Source organism: Dendrobium catenatum, unplaced genomic scaffold, assembly GCF_001605985.2.
Source record: "Dendrobium catenatum unplaced genomic scaffold, ASM160598v2 fragScaff_scaffold_1373, whole genome shotgun sequence".
Lineage (NCBI taxonomy): Eukaryota > Viridiplantae > Streptophyta > Magnoliopsida > Asparagales > Orchidaceae > Dendrobium > Dendrobium catenatum.
The window spans coordinates 315,812-340,298 of NW_021319835.1; the positions used below are offsets into that span (position 1 = coordinate 315,812).

The following is a 24,487-nucleotide window of genomic DNA, read 5'->3' on the forward strand; positions in this document are numbered from 1 at the left end:
ATATCAATAATTCAACATATCAAGTCATCAACAAGTTCTCCTACCATTGTCACTATGGCGAGCATAAACTCCGGCCATCCATCTCCTCCGCCGCCGGCGATTTCATCGCCATCAAAGACAGCGGAAGTCGACCCATCGCTGGACCTCTTAGGGTTCGAGATCGACGTTGTCTCCGCAGTCGAAGTCACTGGCCGCCTCGTGATTACCGACCGTTGCTGCCAGGTTTTAAAGCACCCTTTCTTCTCCCTATCTCTCTTTGGATCAATTTGCGGCAGATTCTAAGCTGTTTTTTTAATATGTGGAGATGAACTTTAGGGGTTGTTTGGCAACAAATAGGATTTGACTTAATAGGATTTAGTGAATCCTGTAAATCTAGATTTAGTAAATTCTGAAAAACTGTTTGGCGACATAAATCGCTTTGCTCTCCCACTTTCGCGAACGGTGAAATGTTAAATCAGCCAAATTGTAGGATTTAGTAAATTCGGGATTTACTGCAAGAAGGAGCAGACAGCAGATTTATTTCGCCGACGTATATCTTTTTTGGTTGGATTTAGCATAAATTCTGCTCAAATCGTTCATAAATCCCGTTACTAAACAACCCCTTAAAGTTTTTAATTTTTATTGAGATTATATAAAATTCAAAGACATTGAATAAATTGTATATAAAAATATTTAAACACATTTTTTTAAATTTTCATATTAAAAATATGAATAATAAATTTCAAATGACTATTATAGTTAATACATCATTAGTTTTGATCAAGAACGAATTTTTGATGAACTTCTAAATTTGAAGTTTCTAGAATTAAATTTATGATCATGTGAATTCTAATTTCAACAAATGTATAGTCAGGCTGATCGGCTCGACGAGACAAACCAAACGACACCAAAAATAATATGATTCAAGTTCGAATGAGCACATATCAATCACTTGAGGCGTGATTGAAAATTTTAGAATATTAATTGTATGATCAAAATGCCTTTGAATTTTCCATACTTATAATCGAATCGAGCAGCTTAATGGGATGAATATAAGGGTCCATGATCACTCAATTCCAACAACATGAAGATGCTTGAATATTGAAAGAACGATTTATGCTCAAGAGAATCGATATAGGATGTTTGATGGAGTGTTTCAAATTTTCTCTATAGGCCCCACTCTACATGAAAGGAATCCCCTAGGCTATAAAGATAAGAAAGCTGATCAGAGGCTTGAAGAATCTTGTAGCTTCACCCAAACACCATTTTTATCAAATCTTTCGCTACCCGACTGCTATCATCAGACCTTTTCAACGATTGATCGCCGCCTTTGGACCTTTTGCTTGTTGACTGCAGCCATTTGAGCTTTGTCGGCCTTCCGCTACCATTGGAGTTTTGCTCATCATCACTCGTTGTGATCATCACCATCAAGTGCCAGATAAGGCTCTACTGTTTGTTATATCTCAAATCTCTCTATAAATTCATCTCTCTTTTATCTAAATAATAATATTTTATTTATAATTTTGGGAGAAATATTTTAATAAATTTATCCAAAATCTCAAAATACTCTATAGATAACTCATATTGATTCATTTGATTATAGATTGTTCTTTAAGTATTTTAAGTGCCTTAATTATCTTGGAATTGAATGATCTTAAGTTTGCTGGATTCCTCTGATCAAGAAACTCATTTTAATTATAAGCACATAATATTCAAATATTATTTTTCTATCAGTTAATGTCACAAGATTTTGTACTTCAAGTACTTTAGTTGGACTAATTTGAACTCATATTATAGCACTTTTGCCATCATTAATATTAAGTTCTATATAAATTTACTAGAATCAAAATTCAAATGACCCTTGATTTTATTTTAATTTTTTTTTTAATTCAAATATCACTAGAAATTTCATGTTTAATAAAGTAGATTTTGTAATGGTGTTAAAATATAGTTTAAGGAGATGTTTAGTTTAATGAAAAATGAATGCAGAGTAAAATGAATTTAGTTTAAAATTAAAAAAATATATTGAAAATATTTTTGAGTAATTTAATTGAGTACACTATACAATGGAGGGTTTTATTTTCTTCATATAATTTAATATATAAGAGTGCATTTGAAATAATAATTTATCGAAAGTAATAAGTAGCAAGAACCAAAACCCTACATGGAGTCTTGGTTGGGTACCCATGCTTTACTCAGACGGACTTCGCCCACCAACGCCCACCCATGGTGACTTTCAGGATGACATACTCACATATACCCACCCACTTTCTATGCTTTTTGAATGTAGTCTGCCACGGATTGATAGCCTTGAGGCTTATTTCCCTTTGCTCTTATTACAAACTTTCAAGACGCATATCAGAATTTATCATAGTCGTAGTGTGGTTAAGTGCTGCACACTATGTAGTGAGGATTGAAGTAATATAAGATATAGATGATTAGCAATGTAAATCAATTTATCCCCCGATGTTGAGTACCCACCAATACCCACCCACAAGGCTATGGGCATACCCACACCCACCCAAATCCATTGGGTATGAGTGGGTACATGAGTGGGTGTGATTATGGGTACCTAATGCAAGAATCTGACAAGAACTGTCAGGACAAACAGGGGCGACAACAGATGATAGTGTCAGTGACAAATGGTGATGGCCAACTGACTTTATTTTTTCCCAATTACTATATTAAAAATTAATTAAAAATGAATTTTAAAGATATTAAGAATAAATTAAATAATAAATTTTAAATATACTTCAATTTTTTATTACATTAAAATGCATCCCATCTGAATTTTAAAAAAAAATTTGCATTTACTTCACACGCCAATCGTAGGCAACCAAAAAAGCCCTCAGTGGTAATTAAACAAGGTCGTCTCATTTGTCTATTTTCTCGGTCCCGAGTCCCCCACCTACCTATTCAATCATAGAGGTTCTGAAAAATTCAGAAAAGAAAAAAATATATATATTTTTAAGCAATTTATTATTTTTATAATAATTGATCCATCTCACAGAAGTGGTTTTCAATTAATTTTTTAAATAAATTTATTCCTCACAAAGGCGCACAAATCTTATAGCAACTTTACCACGTAAAACAAAAAAATCCAAAGGCTATGAATTCTCTAAATAGTTTCTTATCACAAAACGTTGCATAGGATTTACACCACTACCACTCGGCCCACTCAACCACCGGCTCTCCTCTACTATCCATAGATCAAATCCTCAGCAAATAGAATCCCCAATCATTTTCCTATGGCGAGCAGAAACCTCGGCAGCCCATCTCCTCCTTCGCCGGTTGTTCCATCGACATCAAAGACAGCGGAACTCGACCTACCGCTCAGCGTCCTCGGGTTTGAGATCGACGTTGTCTCGGCGGTCGAAATCACCGGCCACCTCCGGGTCACCGATCATTGCTGCCAGGTTTCAAAACCCTCTTCTCTCTCTCTCTCTCTCTCTCTCTCTCTCTCTCTTTGGATCCAGTAATTCTAACTTTTTTTATTCATCTGAGATATTTTAAAATCATTGAATTTATACTGAGATTATTATTGTTCTCAATTATTAAAGAGGTTTGCATCAAAATATTCAGATAATTTTTTTTATTATTTTCATCAAAATAATGAGTCATGCTAAATTACTGTCAGCCTAAAAATGAGAAAAAATTATATTCATACGAAAATAAATGACATGAAATGCGAACAACTAAGCTCAGCAGTGCAATCTCAGCTGTTCAGAATGAATTGGACGGCTGAGATGAATTTAGGGTATAATTATCCGGTATAGAACTGTTTTTTTTTTAATATTTATGCTAGTTAAGATAAAATCACTCACATATAACACATGATTCAAACTCGAGATCTTTTAGGTTTCCTTTGGAATAACTTTTTTACTACTTCTTAAAGCAAAATTTTATAGTGCAAAAAATATGCCTTAGGCTTCATTTGGGACGGCTTTTTTATTACTTTCTAAAACGGAGTTTTAATAAAAAATAAAAAAATTTGTACTAAAACTCCGTTTTAGAAAGATCAAGGTTAGCTGTCTGTCAAGAAACTATTCTATGCAGATATCAGACAGTCTGGAGACAAATCATAATATATCATATTATTCGATTAATAAATGATGTGGCGCGTTCTGATTCTATTATGCACAAAATAATGTCACCCTATATAGGGCGATCCTCGCTTTCTGTCTTTTCAGCTTACTAGAGATGGTGAGGATTTTAACACGTGGCAATATGACAGCCATTCAAGGTGCTGCACGGTGGAGTTTCGGCGCTGATATCGGAGGGGTTGGCGAGCATCGGAGCCCACGTTGCGTCGGGATTTCGGCGGATCGCCGGCATCCATCTCAGCGTTGATCATCTCCGTAGCGCGGCCGTCGGCGATCTCGTCTTCGCCCGTGCTGCGCCAGTCCACAAAGGAAGGACTATTCAGGTAAATAAGTTGCATATAAGCCATAGAAATTCTGTTTTTGGCTAAAGTTGGATCGGCTATATTATTGCATTAGTCCCGTTAAAAAAAATTATAAATAAATTTAAAAGAATCGCCGGTTTTCAGATTTACATTTAATTTTAATTTGATTTTTTATTTAAAAATATTTTTTTTGGAAATAGTGAGTCTTAAACAACGTTTTGAAAACCGGACCGGACAACGGACCGGAAGAAGGAGAGGTTCATGGTTTGACCGGTTCGACCGGTATTTAAAAATCTATTTTTTGGAAATAGTGAGTGTTAAGGCATGTTTTTTATTTAAAAACAATTTAAAAAATATTTGGCATATAAAATGAAGAAGTCCTTAATAAAGTTTAAGCAAAATGCATATGAAATTTACTGAGATCTCTAAGATTAAATTCTAATAAAACCTTGAGATTTCTCAGATATTTCAGTAAATTTTTTGTTTAAAATTTATGAATTTTGGATGAAAATATTTTAGTTTCTTTCAAATTTTCACTTGAAGAAACATATTAGTCTAAATAACTCATTGAACATCAATTATTAATTAATTAAGTAATTAACTATTATTAATATTTGATTTTATAAGTTATTCTAAGAATTTAATTTTCGTTTTATAATTTAAGCTTACTCAAGTAAAGCAAGTAAAAAAAAAGTTTCTAAAAATTATCAAGCAATTATTTAAATATCTAAGGCTTCATTTGGGATGACTTTCTTATTGCTTCTTAAAACAACTTTTTAACACAAAAATTAAAAATTTTGTACTAAAATACTGCTTTAAAGTCTATGATAAAAGCCAGTCATTTAAGATGAAAAATTGTTTTTCAATATTATTTGTCATAAGAATAATTCAAATTTTCAAATGCTATAAGAAACCTTATTACATATAAATTGTTTTTGCTTAATAATTCATATTTTCAAATGCTATAAGAAACCTTATTACATATAAATTGTTTTTGCTTAATAATGAAAACAGGTATGGGAAGTGCTTATATGGAAAATGAATCAGTCAACTATGGAGAAAGAGGCTTTGATAACTTCATCCAAAGTCACAATTCTATCAAATCTACCGATCCCTCAAAATGCCAAAGACGCTGATGTTGCTCTTAGAAAGTATGCCAAATTATAACTTGATTTTTTTTTGTATATTTTAATGTATTTGTATGTTATTGCTATGATGAGGCTGTCTTATGTAATCTATTTTTATCCAAAGATAATTTGCAACTGAGGTCTTAAGCATATTATTATAATGAGATGATATTTCTTTCAATAATTTGTCTTAGCCCCCTTAGGGTATATTTGAGTCATCTTTCTACCTATTTTGTTTCTTTTTACAATAATCACAATTCTATTTAGCTATTATTTTCTTAATGTGTTCTTATTGTTTTTCGTAAATTTCTGTGATGAAAAGATAATTTTTTTTAATTAAAATAGCTAAGTTATTTCTCTTATTGTATTTTAAATTGTATTAGAATAAGCTATTAATTTATGTAATAGTATTTTATTGTCTTATAAGGCCTTGCAAATTTATCTAGAATTGAAAAAAAAATCCTCAAATAAAATTTTACCTAAATACTTCTAGATTCATTAAGCAAAAAAATATATATTTGTTTAAATTTCATGTGAAAAGTCTTTGTGGTTGATTCTTAGGGCTTTAGGGCTTTGACAAGTAAATGATATTGGATGATATTTAGATTTTATTTGGAACAGCTTTTTTACTGCTTTTTAAAACAGCTCTTTAATTTAAAAGTTTTATAAATTAAAATTATTTGTATTAAAAAACAATTTTAGAGAACATTAAGAAAGATATTCCAAATTATTATGTAACAAACAAGCACGAACAAAACCGCCCCACTAATCAACTTTGTCAAAATTAATTATCTTAATCATGTTTATCATCATAATTAGATATTTTACTAATTAACATTACATAATTTTTTAATATATAAATTTTGATCATTCAGAAAAAAAAAGGAACTAATTGAATCCTTTTCTCATAGTGATCTTAACTGTTGAAGACAAAAAATGGAGAAGCTTAAAAGTTAGCATTTCAAACAAATAGTATAAAATCATAGCACATAAGAACAGTATGATGTTCAACCATTGTGATTAGGATGCAGTAACAGAGACAGCTTCAGCAGGTGGAGAAGGTAATAGCGTGATTTCAACATTGTCATGAACACCCTGAAGCAACAGTTCACCATCGAACTTGACAATCTTTCTCTTCTTAGCTGCTCTTAGGGTTCCAACCAGTGCTTCAAATATATTAGCACAACGGTCATCATTGAAAAGGATGCCGAATTTGACCTACAGATAATATCATATAAAACTTCCAGATTCAGATCATTAATGGATTAAGGTTTTGTTTGAGACGACTTATTGCTTCTTAAAGCAGTTTTCTAATAAAAAAATAAAAACTTTGTATTAAAAAGTTGCTTTAGGAAGCATTTAAAAAACCATCCCAAACGAAGCCTAAATTTGATCTTAAACATTTCCAGCCGACCAACAAAGTCTTAGCCAGTTAAGAGGAAATTTGTCTTTTCTTATAGAAGTTGATTTTATTAGCTACAGTTTCTAGTTATTTGATTTGCAAGGTAACTTTTCACAGTTCCGTTTTGAAGAGTTATGGAGCTACAAAAAGGACTGTAAATGTAGCATTTAGCATTAGAGGATTTTTCACAGGACTATTCTCAGCCATAGAACTACTACGACTTCTGCATACTTTCAATGGACTTAATGTTGGACTAAAAAATCTGGCTAAAGAAAAACTAGTTCGAATGGTTGGTATAATCAAAGGGCATTAGCTCAAATAGTATACTCTGCGATTTCTAAGATTTTATTCTCAGGTTTGAGGGCTTGCGGATGCAACGTGAAAGATTCTTTACATCACAACGTAGATAAGATGAACGCCATATTTGTGAATGTCCTAAAAGATTTCCTAAAAAGTTGTGTTTATCTATCATATAATCAAACAACTTGGAGTAAAGTTACTGTTATTTTTAAAAAGTTCAAATCATAGCCCCCAATAAGGCCAGGGAGCACGAAATCAAAGGTAAATATCAACCACGCTATTTCAAAATATAAAATTGTGCAACCGGGTATTTATGCGTTTTTCATTCGTGAGGTGAGGTGTAAACCTAAAGTCGTTTTGAGGAGCAAATCTTAGAACTAAAAAAATGCGTAAAATAAATTCAAATAAATGCTGAAAGTGACTTTTTATATAATACCCAAATAATATATTAAAGGAAAACGTATTAACTTTCTATTAAACTATGAAGAAACAAATTAACAGATATATCAAACAAAAAATTGTACAAGATGTAAAGTGATAAGTAATAAATTACGTGAAATAAAATTGAAATCTATATATTACAAAAACAAAATAACATAAAATATAAGAATTGCATAAAAGTATTATATGACATCAAGCTCAACCCCAAGTGATAAAAGAGATGATATTTAGATCTTTGGTTTTAACAAATTTGCAAATATTCTCAATCAAAGTTTAATAAATTTAGCAAATAAAATTGACTGACATATGAATAATTATCCAAATTGACCAATAAGATATATATTCTTGCCTATGATGCACCGATACACCTATTTATGAAGGCGTGATGTATCTGATACATAGATACGCCTCCGATACGGCACCGATACGTGTCGGATATGGCTTTGTCATATCCAATTAAAACACTATTTAATTTCAAAACGACGTGCGTATCAGTTGAGAAATAAAAAAAAATCCGAAAAAAAAAGATGCGTCGTAATTACTTTCGCGGTTGCAAGCGAGGTTCTCTCATTTCCGAGATGGATTTGAGAATCTTGATAATATGAAAATATTAGAAATTGCTAATCTTTCACTTAATGAGCCTAAATTAGAATTTATGATATTTATTGAAGATGCTATAGAAGTTCAAAGACAAATCATTGAAGAAGCTAATCATACTATTCCTTCTATTGAATAGTTGAAACTTCATGTGCTAGATAATTTATGTTTTTGCCTTTGTTGTTGTACTAGACATTTAATGCTTACTTTTATTTGATATTATAAGCTACAAGGCTACAAATGATGCTACTTTCATTTTTTTGTAATTTCAAATATTATTGATGAAGTCATCGACAAACATTTTAGGCAGGTTTATCGGCGAAGGAAGCGTAGATCGACGGCTACGATCGGGAGTTTATATTTTTGATGTTGTCATGTCTTTTATGTTATTTTATTTTATGTATCTTTTATTTCATGTACTAGTGACGATTTCGCCCTTATGAAGGCGTAGTGTTTGTTGTAGCCCAATGGGCATGTGAGCCTCTTTCTTTTCATGCTTTGAGACCTTTATAAAGGGGTCTCCTCTTATTGTATGAGCTTAATGTTGGATTAATAAAATTTCTGAGAGTTTTCTTTGTCTTCATGTTTGAGAGCTTGAGAGAAAGAGAGGAGGCCTAGGAGAGGCTCCATCCGAATTACCCAACAGCCACCTTGGTGAGCTCTTGGCTTTATTTTTTATTTTTGCTGTTTTCTTCCTTCCCCACCACCTCCCCATTCACCCGTCCCCTCCCCCTACAGCCGGTCCAGCAAAATTTCCCCTCCACCCGAACCCGCCTCTCTCCCCCTTCACGTTTCCTGCAGCCGACTCAGCCAAAGCCCCTTGATCCCGCCGATCTCCCCTCCCGTTCCCCTCTTGCCACTGGCTGGACAAGCCGCCGGCCCCAGCACAGCCACCGCCTCCTCCTCTACAGCCCGGCCATCCTTTCCCCTGGCTAATCCCGCCGGTTTCAGTGCATGAAGAAGTTTGAATTCTGCCATCAATTCTCTTTATTTGCTTCCTAATTTGACTCCTCAAATTAATGAATAATTGATTGAGAATTAATGATCCAAATTCAAATTCAAATTTCCCTCCCCCCCTCATTTGAAACTCCTAATTAATTAAAATATGAAATTAAAGCTCAGATTTTATTTAAAACCTTGGGCCCACTAATTAATCAAATCCCTCCTCTTTCTTCCTTGGCTTGGCCGGCCCCAACACATAATTTTCTCTCTCTACTTGCCACCTAAGCACCTCATAATCACCCCCTTAATTTCCCACCTTAACCGCCCCCCTCTCCCACCTAATTGGGGGAAATTTTAAGAGCAAATAACGGCTCCTTCCCCACCCAAAATCTGAAATATAATTTCAGATTTTCCCTCCAATCCTCTCCATAGCCCACGGCCCAAATCCCTTCTCTTGTCTCCTTCGATCCCTTCTTCAATGTCGAATGGCGGATCCGGAGCTTGAATGGGGATTAGTATTCCACGCCGACGGGAGCATTGATATCCTACGTTCTCCTTGCTTTGACGTAGGATTTGAAGACGACGCCACAATTGAAGAGTACTTGGAGCGAGTCGTCCCGATTCTCGCAAGTATCTTCGACCGACAGTTTCGTGGTTACACTTGGACGATCATCGGACGCCATCCACCACCACATTCCCTGGCGGATACCTCTCCGGTAACAAAGTCTTTCGTCGCCTTCTTCGTAGTGGTGTTCCTCATCCTCGTATGGTTCTTTCTTCTCTGCTAAAGCCCAAGAGTGAACGAGAGAGAGAGAGGGTACTCAAGGTGAAATTCTTCATTATTAATTGTGAGATTTTTGTTATGAGCAATTAAGTAGATCTTTTATTTTGGGAGTATTATGAATTGTTTGGTTATCTCAAAGCAAATCTTCGCCTAAGCAAGTTAATTACCTAGAATAATTTAAACCCTCATTTTATTGGTAATAAAATTTGTTTTTGACAATGCTTTAAATAACTTTCATTTTATTTTCTCAATGCAATTCCTACATTGATTCACATCAATTATGCTTTAATTGTTTTCTTAATTTTTATATATGATTTATAAATTATAATGACGTGTCCTCGCCGTACCCGTATCATGTATTTTTAAGAATTGACGTGTCTCGTATTCGTATTGGTGCAACATAGATTCTTTTTTTAACCAAATCTTTGCAACAACCACAATGAGATTTACAATTAGCTATACATAAGTAACAATAAAACTAATTTATAGCAAGAAATATATATATCTATCATAGACATTAGAAAGAACATAGTAAGAACACAACAATTTACATATTTCTAATTCTTAAGAACTTAACATCGACGGGGCAACCCCGACCGTAACTCTTTTATTTATCTTTGTGAATGATAGATATAAGTGATTTAATCAAAAAAAGACCTAAATTATACTTTACCAACCTATCTTCAAAAAAACTCTCTAGAAAGAAAGACGAACCTATGATTCAAGCTTATAGCCAACATATGCAAAGATATAGATCTTACAAAGAACCCAAGCAAGGGAAATCGAAGGGATAAAGCAAATCAACCATTTTGATTTCTTCTTCCTTGAAACAAAATCTAGAAAGAGAGAAACAAAAGAAAGTCTTCTCTATTTCACTTGTCTCTCGATAAAAGAAGACGAGCTCTCAAGAACGAGCCCTAGCCCCGATTCTTCCTTTGGCTCTGTTCTCCAACCTAGCAACTCTCAATTTTATTGCCCATGAATGAATGGTAAGTCTCACTATATATATATATATATATATATATATATATATAGTGAATTAAAAGAATTCCCTAATTAATAATCATTAGTTGTAATTAATTACATTAATTAATCATAATTAATATAAATAAAAGAAAGAATGTAATTAATTTTAAATCACTTATATCAATTTTCCTAAACAAATTATTTAAAGAAATATTCCTTAAAAATAGAATGAATGATAATTTGGATGAATTTAGTAAGCTCTTCCTACAGCATGTTACTTAGTAAACATAAAGCCATCTAGTGTCACACAACTCACCTTGGCCTGTTGGTTGAGAGCTTAGGCTACCAACTAAGAGGTTTTGGATTCGAGTCTTTGTGTATCCGATTTGTGTGTGAGTTTGTCTTAATTGGCCTAAATATCCTAAGAAAAAAAATAAATAAATAACACCATCAAGTGTTATTGATTTTAAAACTCATCAAGAATTATGGACTGGAAAACAACCAGAATAGACACATATAAAGGTTTTTGGTTGTATAGCTTATACTGATTAGAACAAAGGAAAGTTGGAGCCTAGATCAATTAAATGTGTGTTTCTAGGTTATCCTACAGGTGTTAAAGGGTACAAATTGTGGGATTTGAGTTATACTGGTATTAAAATAATAGTCAGCCAATATGTTATTTTTAATGAAGGCAAATTATACATTTTTTAGTCAGAAAATACAAAAATATAAGTTCTGATAAAGATTATTATGAGTTTGAGATGGAGCCTCCTATACACACAAATTATGGAAGCGATGATCCACAAGTCTAGTATTCAACAATCAAGAACCAAAATAACATCTAATGATAACAGTGATTATTTTCATGTGATTAAGAAAGAAAGAACATTAAGTCATCATCAAAATATGGATATGCAGAAATAATTGAATTTGTTCTGTTATCAGCACTTGAGTATAACGAGCCCGAACCATTAAATTACAAAGAAGCTATTCCTAGCAATGATTCAAAAAAATGGATTCAAGCAATGCAAGATGAATATAACTCTCTTCTTAAGAATAAAACTTGCATTCTTGTTGATAGAGAAGAGAATCAAAAGGTTATCTCATATAAGCGGGTTTATAAAATTAAAAAAGGAAACATTGAAAGTGAACCAAATAGATACAAGAATAGATTGGTTGCTAGTGGTTACACTCAGGGGGAATGTATAGAATATACTGATATATTCTCCACTGTTGTCAAGCATACATCAATATAAATATTGATGAGTTTAGCGGCTTTCTTTAATTGCGAATTATAACAGCTTAATATTAAGACAACTTTCTTGCATTATGAATTCAAGGAGAAAATTCGAATGGCTCAACCTAATGGATATGTTATAAGAAATAAGGACGATCAAATTTGTCTTCTTAAAAAATCATTAAATGGATCAAAACAATCTCTAAGGCAATGGTACAAACGATTTGATATATTCATGTTGAGTATATGTTTCAAAAGGAGCAGTTATAATGGATGTCTTTATTTTAGCACTTTGCTAGATGGGAGTTTGATTTGTTCATAGACATGTTGTTAGCTAGTAGAGATAGATTGAAAATTCACAAGCTTAAACACATTCTAAAGTTTGAATTTGATACGAAGGACCTAGGTGAAGCAAAGAAAAAACTTGGAATGTACCTCATAGGAAAAGGCAATTATGTTTGTCTCAAAAAAGCTATCTTTAAAGATTCTTGAAAGATTTTCAATGTCAGGTTCATAAGCAGTTAGTTTGTTTTATGGGAGTTAGTTTAAGCTATTTGCAACTCAATGTCCAAATTCAAATGAAGACAATAAAAAGATGCAAAAAAATTCCTTATGCCAGCGTCATTGGATCTCTTATGTATACTATGGTTTATTATAGGCCAGTTCTTGCTTTCTCTATTAGTGTTTTGAATAGATATATGTCTAATCCAGGATTACAACATTGGAAAGCAGTTAAATGACTACTAAGATATATTCAGGGAACTCTGACTATCGGTATTTTTTTAGATCAAGTGTTGATGTTGTTGTGTTACATGTTTTGTTGACTCAAATTTTAAAAGAGATTTGAATAGAAGAAGATCTACTATAGGTAATGTGTTTGTGATTTATGAAGGTCCTGTCAACTTAACATCTCATTTGTAGTCTATTGTGGCATTATCCTCAATAGAAGCAGAAAATAATATTGCTACAGAGGCTATGAAAGAATCAGTTTGGTTATAGAGTCTGCTTAGTGAGCTTGGTATATTTCACAATGCCATCACAATTTATAAAGACAGATGGAGTGCTTTACATTTGTGTAAAAAACTGGTATTTCGTGAAAGACAAAGCACGGGGATGTCCGTTTTAATTTCATACTTGACTTGATAAATTCAAGTGCAGTGAAGCTTATAAAAGTGACAACACACAATAATCTAGCAGGCATGACAACCAAGGTAGTTCCTCTCACAAAATTTAGATATTGTCTAAATTTTCTAAATGTACAAGTAAATTTGATATTATTTTTTAGCAATTTCTTCATGTTAATTCTTTTATTTTAAATTAAAGTGGAGAATTGATATAAGGGATTTAAAATTAATTAAAATTTTCCTTTTCTTTCTATTAATTATAGTTAATTAATGAAATTTATTACAACTAATGATTATTATTTAAGAAATTCTTTGTGTGTTTGTGTGTGTGTGTGAAATAGAGAAGGGTTTTATCTTGTTGCTCTCTTTCTAGGTTTTTTTTCAAGGAGGAAGAATAAAACAACATGGTTGATTTACTTGGTCCATTTGATTGATCTATATCTTTGCATATGTTGGCTATAAGCTTGAATAATAGGTTTATCTTTCTTTCTAAAAAGTTTTTTTTGAAGAAAGATTAGCAAAGTATAGTTTAGAGTTTTTTTTTTTTTTGCTTGAGATTCATTAGTTCTATTTCTAATTTTTCTAATTAAATCAATTGTCTCTTTCATACATAAAGATTAACAAGATAGTTAAGATCGAGGTTGCCCCATGAATGTAGAGTTCTTAAGAACTCAAATCAAATAAATTTTTGTGTTCTTTCCATGTTCTTTCTAATGCCTATGATTCATAAATCTTTCTTGCTATAAATTAGTTTTGTTACTACTTATATATAATTAATTGAAAATCTCATTGTGGTTGTTGCAAAGATTTGGTTAAAACAATAATATCTATCTTATAGCTCACTTTGGATTATTATTCATATGCCTTCATGTCTCTATGCTTTCAGATTTTAATCAAATTTATTTGCTAAATTTATAAAACTTTGATTGAGAATATATGCAAATTTCTTAAAACCAAAGATTTAGATATGCTCTCTTTTATCACAACAGATGTCAAAACCAAATGGTGATTAATAGGATGATGCAAGATTATTTTAAAGCTGTGAATGGGATGTCATTAATAATATCAAAGAAAAATATATACTGGCTTCAAACAAAATGTGCAATGAAACTGAACATGTGATAGTCAAATAGGAGCATTTTGGAATAACATAATATAATATTGGAAGAGAAGGGCTTTAATAATGGGAAATTGGCTCATTCTTGTTCAAGAAAAAATGTTGCCAGGAAATCACTCTTGAGGGTAAGACCGACTAAAAGATAAAGCAAATGTAATAACACAAGAACCGTATTATAACCATAGGACCAGCAAGCTACTTTGGATGGTGCAAAGGTAATCACATTGGCCATTAATATTCAAACTAATCATACATATTCAAATGAGCCATCAAAAAAATCATTTATGATTTGCAATAAAAATAAACTAATGGATGCCGTGCCCAAATTTTTTTCATCAAACAAAAATGATTCAAGTATTAGCTAGATTGAATTAGGGGGGATAAGTTTTTATTAGAACCTATCCTAGGTTAAGATCTTAATGAAGTGAGTTCTAGAATTTTCATAGGTACTTCGCCACTTCAAACTTGAAAGGACTTCATATAAACGCTATAAAATTAATTATTTAATGTGTTAATTGGCAAGTTGCATAAGCCATATGTGATAAGAGCATTGTTAGGGTTTATTCCTTAGTTGTCTTCTCAACCAGCCTTTTAGCCTTATATGCTTCGGATCTTGCTAGGACTTAGAAGCTTTTTGTAATAAGGAATAATGATCCCCACAAACAAGGAACTGGTAAGCTGAGATTTGGGTTCTCTAATCCAAGGAGCCCTTGCTTTTTCAAATGCACCTTTAATAAAGAGGAAAGATAAGCTGTTATCCCCTCCATTACTTGGACCTATAGTGCATTTTACAAATTGATCCAGATGGTTACCAGGATTTCAAAAGCTAGCTGGGTTGGATGAGTGGTTAATCTGAGACAGAGAGTGAAATAATCCACATGTGGTAGCAACTACTGAAGATATATATTCTACAGACTACACTCAAGAGGATTGAACTTGAACAAGTGAGAAAAACGACCATTAAAAAAGATGCAACATTGATATGCATGCAATTATAGTTTACGGTTATGTTATGAGAACTGTTACTATTCTCTTGTACCGGCATTCGTTATAGTGAATATTCCTCCTTTGCTCGTGGTTTTTACCCCTCTAAGATTTTTCATATAAATCTAAAATCTTAGTATTCTTACTTTATGTTTAGTTGCCTATTTTTCAATATTATTATTACACTGAAAAAAAAAATGAAAAATTTCTTTTCAACAGACAATTATCAGGTTCAGGTTGCATGAATTCCCTATGCAAATTAACAAGAGAAACGAAATTCTTCTAGCAGTCAATCACCTCCCTTCTTCTCTTTTCTTAAACTTACTTCAGTATACCAGGAGGTGGAGAATCATCAATAACAAAATTCATTTAAACACTGCACAATGTCAGAATAACTTCACGGTGCTGTTTGGTTGTAAGAATTAGCTAGGAATTAAGCTAAATCTTGCCAAATAATTTTTTTAGCCACATAAAATTTACTAACTACTTAAATCCAGTTTTCCTCCAGTTTTAGACTAAATCTCAGATTTAGAAAGAAGGATTTAAGATATTTAAACAACTTCTCCTCGCCGATTCTCTCCTTATTGTTTTAAATCCTAAATCTTGAAATTTGTCAAACACTTTACTAGAATTTACTATATCAAATAATTTTCAAGTTTAACGTATCTACGATTTACTAGCTCTGGATTTACAAGATCCACTAAATCCTGCAAGTAGCCAAACAACCCCTACATAATGAGAAATATATCAACACAATGAAATTGTAGACAATTTTCAATATCAATTATCAAGCCAAACAAGCTCAAGAAGTAAAATTGATAACAACTCCAGAGAAACAGAGCTCCTGGAACCAATCTCCTACTAAGACATGGGAAAAACACCAAAATGTTACCAGATCTACTAATCAAGCCGCAATGCTTTCGATGACAACATTTAACAAAGAGTTCATGGGAAAACTATAAAATTTAAAATTTTAAAAGACTGAAAGTTTTAGATCGACAAAAACATGGAAGAAGGCGTTAATCCAAGTGGAAAAAAAAAGGTCAAATGGGAGATCTTTGAAGGTGATTTACCTTAAAAGAACCATCGGGCTGGGACTGACCCAATCGCTGAATCTCTTCCTTGAGCCGCCCTACTTCTTCGTCCACATTCATTACTCTCTCTCTCTCGCTCGCTCGCTCGCTCGCTTTTTCTCTCCGCTTCCACCCCGATTTCCGACTTTAAAACTCGGAGGTTTCAGTTCTTTGCGTGCTTTCTCAGGTTGGGTGTACCTTTGGTAGATTTTAATCTATTTGATTTAGAAAAATTAATTGGTTTTAATTTTAAATTAAAAAAAATCAATTGATCAAATATGTTTTTTATAATTGAGTTAAGTTTAGCTAAATTTTTATTCGATTTTAAATGAACTAACATGTAATTAATCTAAAAATAAATATAATTAATACTAAATAAAATATCAATAATTTTTATTAATGTATAATTTATAATGTATAAATGATATTCACATTTTACTTATTTATTATCAAATATTTATTCACAACTCACATAGGTTATTAATTTAATATAATTTAATTTTTAATTTGATCAATTCTATAAAAATAAAATTCAAACAAAAAAAATTAAATATTAAACTTATATTTTCATAATTAAATCAAATAAAGCAGCTTAAGTTATTTATATTATTATCATTTTTTTGGACGATAAATTGTATAAAGGAGATAGCAACAAAAATCTTCTACCACCACATCAATCCTTTGGGCGCCATTCGTTTTATGCACTTTCTAAAATACTCTTCAATTAAATAAAATTAATGGTATTTGATCTAAAAACTTCATTTTCCATTTATTTAAAATATTCTTCAATCCCCTATGTTGTGGCCATAATCTCTATGGAAGGCACAATATTGCAACGGATCTATGATGTGTGCCCTAGTCTTTAAGAGGTAATCTCTTAAAGAAGTTTTTGGTTTGGATGGCTTCCATAAGCTCAATTATTAAGACACTTAACGGGGTGATTTTCACATATTGATGAGTAGGGCGTGGTATTTCCTACCTCTTGATGTTGTGATGGTGTTCTGTATGTAGTCACCTCTCCTTTTGCTACGACCATAGAAAAGTTCTGCTAAGGTTGTGGCCTTATTTCTTATCTCAACATCCTTCATTGGTTTTTTTTTCCCTAAAAGATTGTCATGAGCTCCTTGCGACAAGATCTTTTATTTGACTTGAGAATACAACGATCAATTCATTGTTGTACTCCTTGGCATTGATGTGATTATTGGTGAGTTTAAGAAATTCGACTAATATCTTTGACTATTATAGACCAAGGGTATAACAAAAAGATCTTTCTTATAGAACTTGAGTAAGGGCGCCTTAAGCCACTGCCAATTCCAAGTTTTTTACGTCCAATATTTTTCTTCGGAACCTCACAATAAAATTTATTAGGGACTTGTCTTGCTCTTGTCTCATCTTCAACAAAGGCTAGAAGATCTTCAATGGCTTTTGCAAACTAGTGATGTGGGTTATGAATAATTTTTTGAATTAGACAAAAAAACTTATCATTTATGATGGAATTTGCAAGTACCACCAAAGAAGTGATTCATTGAAGATTGTGAAGAATAATTAGCATCTCATGGCATTATCGAGACTTTGTAAGAAGGTGGATGACTTAAAATAGCCCACATTGTAGGTGGAATCTATCATCCCTTTATAAGATTTGAGGAAGGAAATTTGAACCTATTCAAGGTATCACCTTTATGATATTCTAGAGAAAGCATTCAATTGTTGCGGTTTCCTTTTCTCCGCTCATCGTGTTTAGGTGGATTTTTCATCATTGTTGAGATAATAGCTATCAATTGTTAATGGATTTGAACATGATGCTCTTGTGCATGGCAGTTTTCTCTACATAGCTTAGTTTGATAACCCCTTAGGTGCTTTTGCCCTCAGGAGGATCGTAAAGGCTTGCTTCAAATTCCCAAGATCATTCTAGTGAGTCTCTCTACCATCTTCACCAGCTATCTAGCTATTGGTAACAAAATAATAGTGATCCAAGTTGGTTGATTCCCCTTGGATAGGTTGCTCAAGTTCTCATATTGCTTTGCTTTTAGCTTGTGGCATAATCCAAGCTCATCGCTCCTTGGAAGATGTTGAATCCAAAATTGTCCACAGCTGATAGTTGGAGCTTATTTATAAGATTTTATGAGATTTGTGATGGGGAATGTGTTGAGATTTATCAACAAAGACTTAAGTGTTAGTGTCAATGATTTGATGATGCTAGCATCCCCGAACCTTTTATTTTATAGGCATAGACATACTATTTGGTGTTATAGAATATATATGATAAATTTTAATAACTTCCTCGGGCGGCTTATTTGATAAGGAAATATGGCTTTACTTCCTAGCAAGAATTGTGACAATTTGTGTGCTATTAATGTTTGAGCAATGTAATTGTCTTGTAAATGTTGTTATTAATTTCGTCTTAAGGAGATTGCAAACTAGCTAAACATACATATGTAAGCTAATCCTCGAGCGAGTAGTCCTATCTTCCTTGGAGCCTAATAGGATGTAACAAGTTGTAATGGTCCTAACAAGGTACCAAGTTCTTTATCATTTGGTGATTTCTCCACTTTAATGAGCTTGTCTTGCTAAGATCCCTTTAATTTGGCTAGCTTAATTTGAGGCCCAGAGAATTTTTTGGTGTAGAATGGTTTCTCCACCTCTCCTCAACCCTAACTTGCTAAGACAACATTAATTTAACTGAATAACAATAATACTTTAATAAATCAAATCATTATATTCTAACACCACCATTATATACTTCTGCATCTTTAATCTCAACATTATTTTAGCATACTTCTCCTGTGCATGCTATATATATATATATATCAAGAGAAGCACAACATAAAAAAAGGCTTATATCAAATCTTAATGGTATATTATATTAAAATCAACACAATGAAATTGTAGACAATTTTCAATATCAATTATCAAGCCAAACAAGCTCAAGAAGTAAAATTGATAACAACTCCAGAGAAACAGAGCTCCTGGAACCAATCTCCTACTAAGACATGGGAAAAACACCAAAATGTTACCAGATCTACTAATCAAGCCGCAATGCTTTCGATGACAACATTTAACAAAGAGTTCATGGGAAAACTATAAAATTTAAAATTTTAAAAGACTGAAAGTTTTAGATCGACAAAAACATGGAAGAAGGCGTTAATCCAAGTGGAAAAAAAAAGGTCAAATGGGAGATCTTTGAAGGTGATTTACCTTAAAAGAACCATCGGGCTGGGACTGACCCAATCGCTGAATCTCTTCCTTGAGCCGCCCTACTTCTTCGTCCACATTCATTACTCTCTCTCTCTCTCTCTCTCTCTCTCCGCTTCCTCCCCGATTTCCAGCTTTTAAAACTCTGAGGTTTCAGTTCATTGCGTGCTTTCTCAGGTTGGGTGTACCTTTGGTAGATTTTAATCTATTTGATTTAGAAAAATTAATTGGTTTTAATTTTAAATTAAAAAAAATCAATCGATCAAATATGTTTTTTATAATTGAGTTAAGTTTAGCTAAATTTTTATTCGATTTTAAATGAACTAACATGTAATTAATCTAAAAATAAATATAATTAATACTAAATAAAATATCAATAATTTTTATTAATGTATAATTTATAATGTATAAATGATATTCACATTTTACTTATTTATTATCAAATATTTATTCACAACTCACATAGGTTATTAATTTAATTTTTAATATGATAAATTTTATAAAAAAAAAATTCAAACCAAAATAAAAATAAAAATTACATTAAAATTAATTATTAAACTTATATTTTCATAATTAAATCAAATCAATCAAATAAAACAACTTAAGTTATTTATAATATTATCATATTTTCTTGAACGATAAATTGTATTAAGCATAGAGCAATAATAATCTTTGACCACCACGCAAAGAATTTGAGCGCCATTTCTAAAATATTCTTCAATTAAATAAAATTAATGGTGATTGATCTAAAAAATCCATTTTCCATTTATTTAAAATATTCTTCAATCCTCTATGTTGTGGCCATAATCTCTATGGAAGGCATAATATTGCAACGGATCTATGATGTGTGCCCTAGTCTTTAAGAGGTAATCTCTTAAAGAAGTTTTTGATTTGGATGGCTTCCATAAGCTCAATTATTAAGACACTTAACGGAGTGATGTTCACGTATTGATGAGGAGGGCTGTAGGGGGTGATATTTCCTACCTCTTGTTGTTGGGATGGGGTTCTATATGTAGTCACCTCTCCTTTGCTACGTCCATGGAAAAGTTTTGCTAAAGGTGTAGCCTTATTTATAATCTCAGCATCATTCATTGACTTTTTTTTTTCTCTAAGAGATTGTCATGAGCTCCGTGATGCAAGATCTTTTATTTGACTTGAGAATAAAACAATCAATCCATTGTTGTACTCCTCGACATTGATGTGATTTTTGGTGAGTTCAATAAATTCGACTAATATCTTTGACTATTGTAGGCCAAGGGTATAACAAAAATATCTTTCTTATAGAACTTGAGTAAGGGCACCTTAAGCCACTGCCAATTCCAAGTTTCTTACATCCAACATTTTTCTTAGGAATCTCACAATAAAATTTATTAGGGACTTGTGTAGCTCTTGTCTCATCTTCAACAAAGGCTGGAAGATCTTCAATGGATTTTGTACACTAGTGATGTGGGTTATGAATAATTTTTTGAATTAGACACAGAAGCTTATCATTTATGACGGAAGTTGAGAGTACCACCAGAGAAGTGATTCATTGAAGATTGTGAAGAATAATTAGCATCTCATGGCATTGTTGAGACTTTGTAAGGAGGTGAATGACTTATAATAGCCCACATTGAACGTGGGATCAATCCTGTCTTTATAAGATTTGAGGTAGGAAATTTTGAACCTATTCAGGGTATCACCTTTATGATATTCTAGAGAAACCATTCAATTGTTGTGGCGTACTTTTCCCCGCTCATCGTGTTTAGGTGGATTTTTCATCATTTTTGAGATAATAACTATCATCTCTTAATGGATTTGAACATGATGCCCTTGTGCCTAACATTTTTCTCCAAATAGCTGAGATTGATAACCCCTTTAGGTGCTTTTGCCCTCTAGAGGATTGTAAAGGCTTGCTCCAAATTCCTTAGATCTTTCTAATGAGTCTCTCTACCATCTTTACCAGCTATCCATTGGTAACAAAATAATAGTGATCCAAGTTGGTTGATTCCCCTTGGATAGGATGCTCAACTTCTCATAGAACTTTGTTTTTAGCTTGTGGAAGAATTTTAGCTCATCGCTCCTTAGAAGATGTTGAATCCAAAATTATCCATAGCTGATACTTGTAGCTTACTTATAAGATTTAATGAGACCGGTGATGGGGAATGTGTTAATGATGCTAGCACCCCAGGACCTATTTTATAGGCCTAGGCCTACTATTTGGTGTTGTAGAATATATATGATAAATTTTAATAACTTCCTCATATAGTTACAGAGGCACGTAGCCCATTTTATAAGGAAATATGCATTTATTTTCTAGCAAGAATTGTGGCAAATTGTGTGCTATTAATGTTTGAGCACTGTCATTACCTTGTAAACATTGTTATTAATCTCGTCTTAAGGAGATTGCAAACTAGCTGAATATATAGATGTGAGCTAATCCTCGAGCGAGTAGTCCTAACTTCCTTGGAGCCGAGTAGGTTGTAAAAAGTTATAATGGTCCTAACAAGTTACTAAGTACTTTATCCTTTGGCGAGTTAGAGAGTTGGCGATTTCCCCACTTTAATGAGCTTGCCTTGCTAAGATCCCTTAAATTGGGCTAGCTTAATTTGAGACCCAGAGAATTTTTTGCTGTAGAACGGCTTCTCCACTTTCTCCTCAGCCCTAACTTGCTATGACAACATTAATTTAACTAAATAACAATAATACTTTAATAATAAATCAAATCATTGTATTCTAACAACATTATTTTAGCACATTTCTCCTGTGTCACTATATTTATTTAGCACATTTTAGCACATTTCTCCTGTGACACGCTATATATATATACATACGCACACTCACACAACATGAAAAATTGGCTTATATCAATTTTTAATGGAATATCATATAAAATAATGATCATAAAGATCTCCTTAGCTTGATTGTACAAAAGAAGTTTCTGCATAATAGACCTCCTGAGAGAAATTTGAGTCTTTTTTAATTACCAAGATCATTTATCAATCTCACCATGCAATATCACTTAGGATGTCAAGGATTAACTTTTTCAAAATCACAACATTTTTGACAAACTTGAGTAGAATTAATACAAATCATTCAAAATGTATTGGATGACTGAGATTGGTAAATGCAGTTAACGAGGATCATAATTTAAGTTTTGTTTGGGACAACTTTTGATCATTGTTTTTTTCTTATTTTCAAGAAATTTTTGTATTAAAAAGCCGATTTATAAAGCAGTAAGAAAGTCGTCACAAAAAAAACTTCAATATTGAGATGTTCAAACAATGTTGACATTAAATTAATTGAGAGCACAATACTTTAACTACTCAGATAAATTAGGATTGCAAAATACAATAATTTATCGCATCAATACAATATAACACTAAAACATTTACAAACATCAGTAAAACACATCAAACAAACCACACAACGTTACATAATTTAGACAATGACATAAATTAATCCCCTAAACTTGATAGAAGTAGTAAACATATAACAATATTATCTGCTCTCTTTCAACTAATACACCTCGTTTTGGCTAATTTCTTACCTCATAGTTAACATTTAAAAATAAAAGAAGTTTTATTCCTCACAACCAAATAAAATAAAAGATAACATAAAAGCCATGAAACTGCAAATGTCATCACAAAGCAAAACATCAAAGACATTTATAGTTTCACAAATCTTAAAGGACATCTTAGCTAAACCATAACAAGTATTTAAATCTAAAAAACTCCATGGAATGAGAGGCAATCAAGAAAGAAACATCAGGTGACAAAGATGACTGAAGGATCACAACAACACTCATCAAGAAGGAAGCAGCAGCACAGAGCAGCAAGACTGCACAAAATAACAAAAAAGCACAGTTTAATGACCAGGAAAAAGAATACAGAAGTTGTTTAGTTCAATGTTATGTAGATATCATTATCATCTTGAAAATGATAAGTTATATTACTGAAACAATATAATCTTAAACCCTCAAATAGCTTGGCCTCTAGATGATGGATGATTTGGCCGACATCTAGCTAGATGTTATATCATTTATAAAACTATTTTTTTAATTATCATTGATCAAATATTTGATATCTGCTAATAACATGGCTGAATCATACCATCCTTCAAGAAAGCCGGTTTCTTTTCGAGGCGGCGGAGCTGCAGAATACAACGGTGGTGCCATAACAGGAGGTTGGTAGTAGCCTGCAAACAAATTAACAAGAAAACATGTCTCATAATTATTGTAAAAAATACATGGGGTAATACAATTATAGAAAGTTGGTTGCATCATAGTGAGTATGATTTCATGTAAACACAGGAATATAAAACACATTGAGTTGACAATCTTAGTATCTTAAAAAGATACAAAGATGGCTTCCTGCTAAGAGAAAGCATGCAGAAAACAAACAATGCAAACTATTGAATTAAACAAAAGAGAGTTCTAGATTTTAATTGGTAAAATAAATATTTATATTTACTTGCATTAAATCTAATTGTTTAGTATTATTAATATATTGTCTATTTCATTAATTCACACTATATATGTGCTTGCCATAAAAGAAAAGTTCTGTTAATTTGAAAAGAATATTGCATAAATTATTTAAGAAAACATTTCTTATATTATTCCATTAGAGTATTACTCATTCTCACCCCCATAGTATCGATCATTAGCCATTTACAAACATTAGCTTAGGGGATATGTCTATATCAATTTGCAATCAATGGGGCAAAAAAAATGAAATTTTGGTTTATTTGTGTTTAAGATAGTTCAAATTACTTCATATGTTTACTAAAGGCTAATTTGTACATAGTTAAAATCTATTAATAACATAGTTATATGTTTG

The 24,487-nt window shown here is 32.2% G+C and overlaps 2 protein-coding genes across 4 annotated transcripts; one reads left to right on the forward strand and one right to left on the reverse strand.

Annotated features, from left to right (window-relative positions):
• Positions 1–5,699, forward strand: LOC110112243 (1,4-dihydroxy-2-naphthoyl-CoA thioesterase 1). Of its 2 annotated transcripts, none has more exons than XM_020844394.2 (3): positions 1–222; positions 4,214–4,405; positions 5,399–5,699. In XM_020844394.2, the coding sequence occupies exons 1-3, from the start codon at positions 55–57 to the stop codon at positions 5,549–5,551; spliced, it is 513 nt and encodes a 170-aa protein (XP_020700053.1). In that variant the 5' UTR covers positions 1–54; the 3' UTR covers positions 5,552–5,699. The 2 variants fall into 2 exon arrangements, with proteins under 2 accessions (XP_020700053.1, XP_020700054.1); XM_020844395.2 differs by lacking the exon at positions 1–222 and adding an exon at positions 3,131–3,395.
• A 694-nt stretch (positions 5,700–6,393) lies between these two features.
• LOC110112244 (costars family protein) lies at positions 6,394–19,810 on the reverse strand. Of its 2 annotated transcripts, none has more exons than XM_020844398.2 (2): positions 19,674–19,810; positions 6,394–6,729 (listed from the first exon to the last, which is right to left on the reverse strand). In XM_020844398.2, exons 1-2 carry the CDS (start codon positions 19,752–19,754, stop codon positions 6,532–6,534), a joined length of 279 nt encoding a protein of 92 aa, XP_020700057.1. In that variant the 5' UTR covers positions 19,755–19,810; the 3' UTR covers positions 6,394–6,531. The 2 variants fall into 2 exon arrangements, with proteins under 2 accessions (XP_020700057.1, XP_020700055.1); XM_020844396.2 differs by lacking the exon at positions 19,674–19,810 and adding an exon at positions 16,479–16,671.
• Between the last annotated feature and the right edge of the window lie 4,677 nt (positions 19,811–24,487).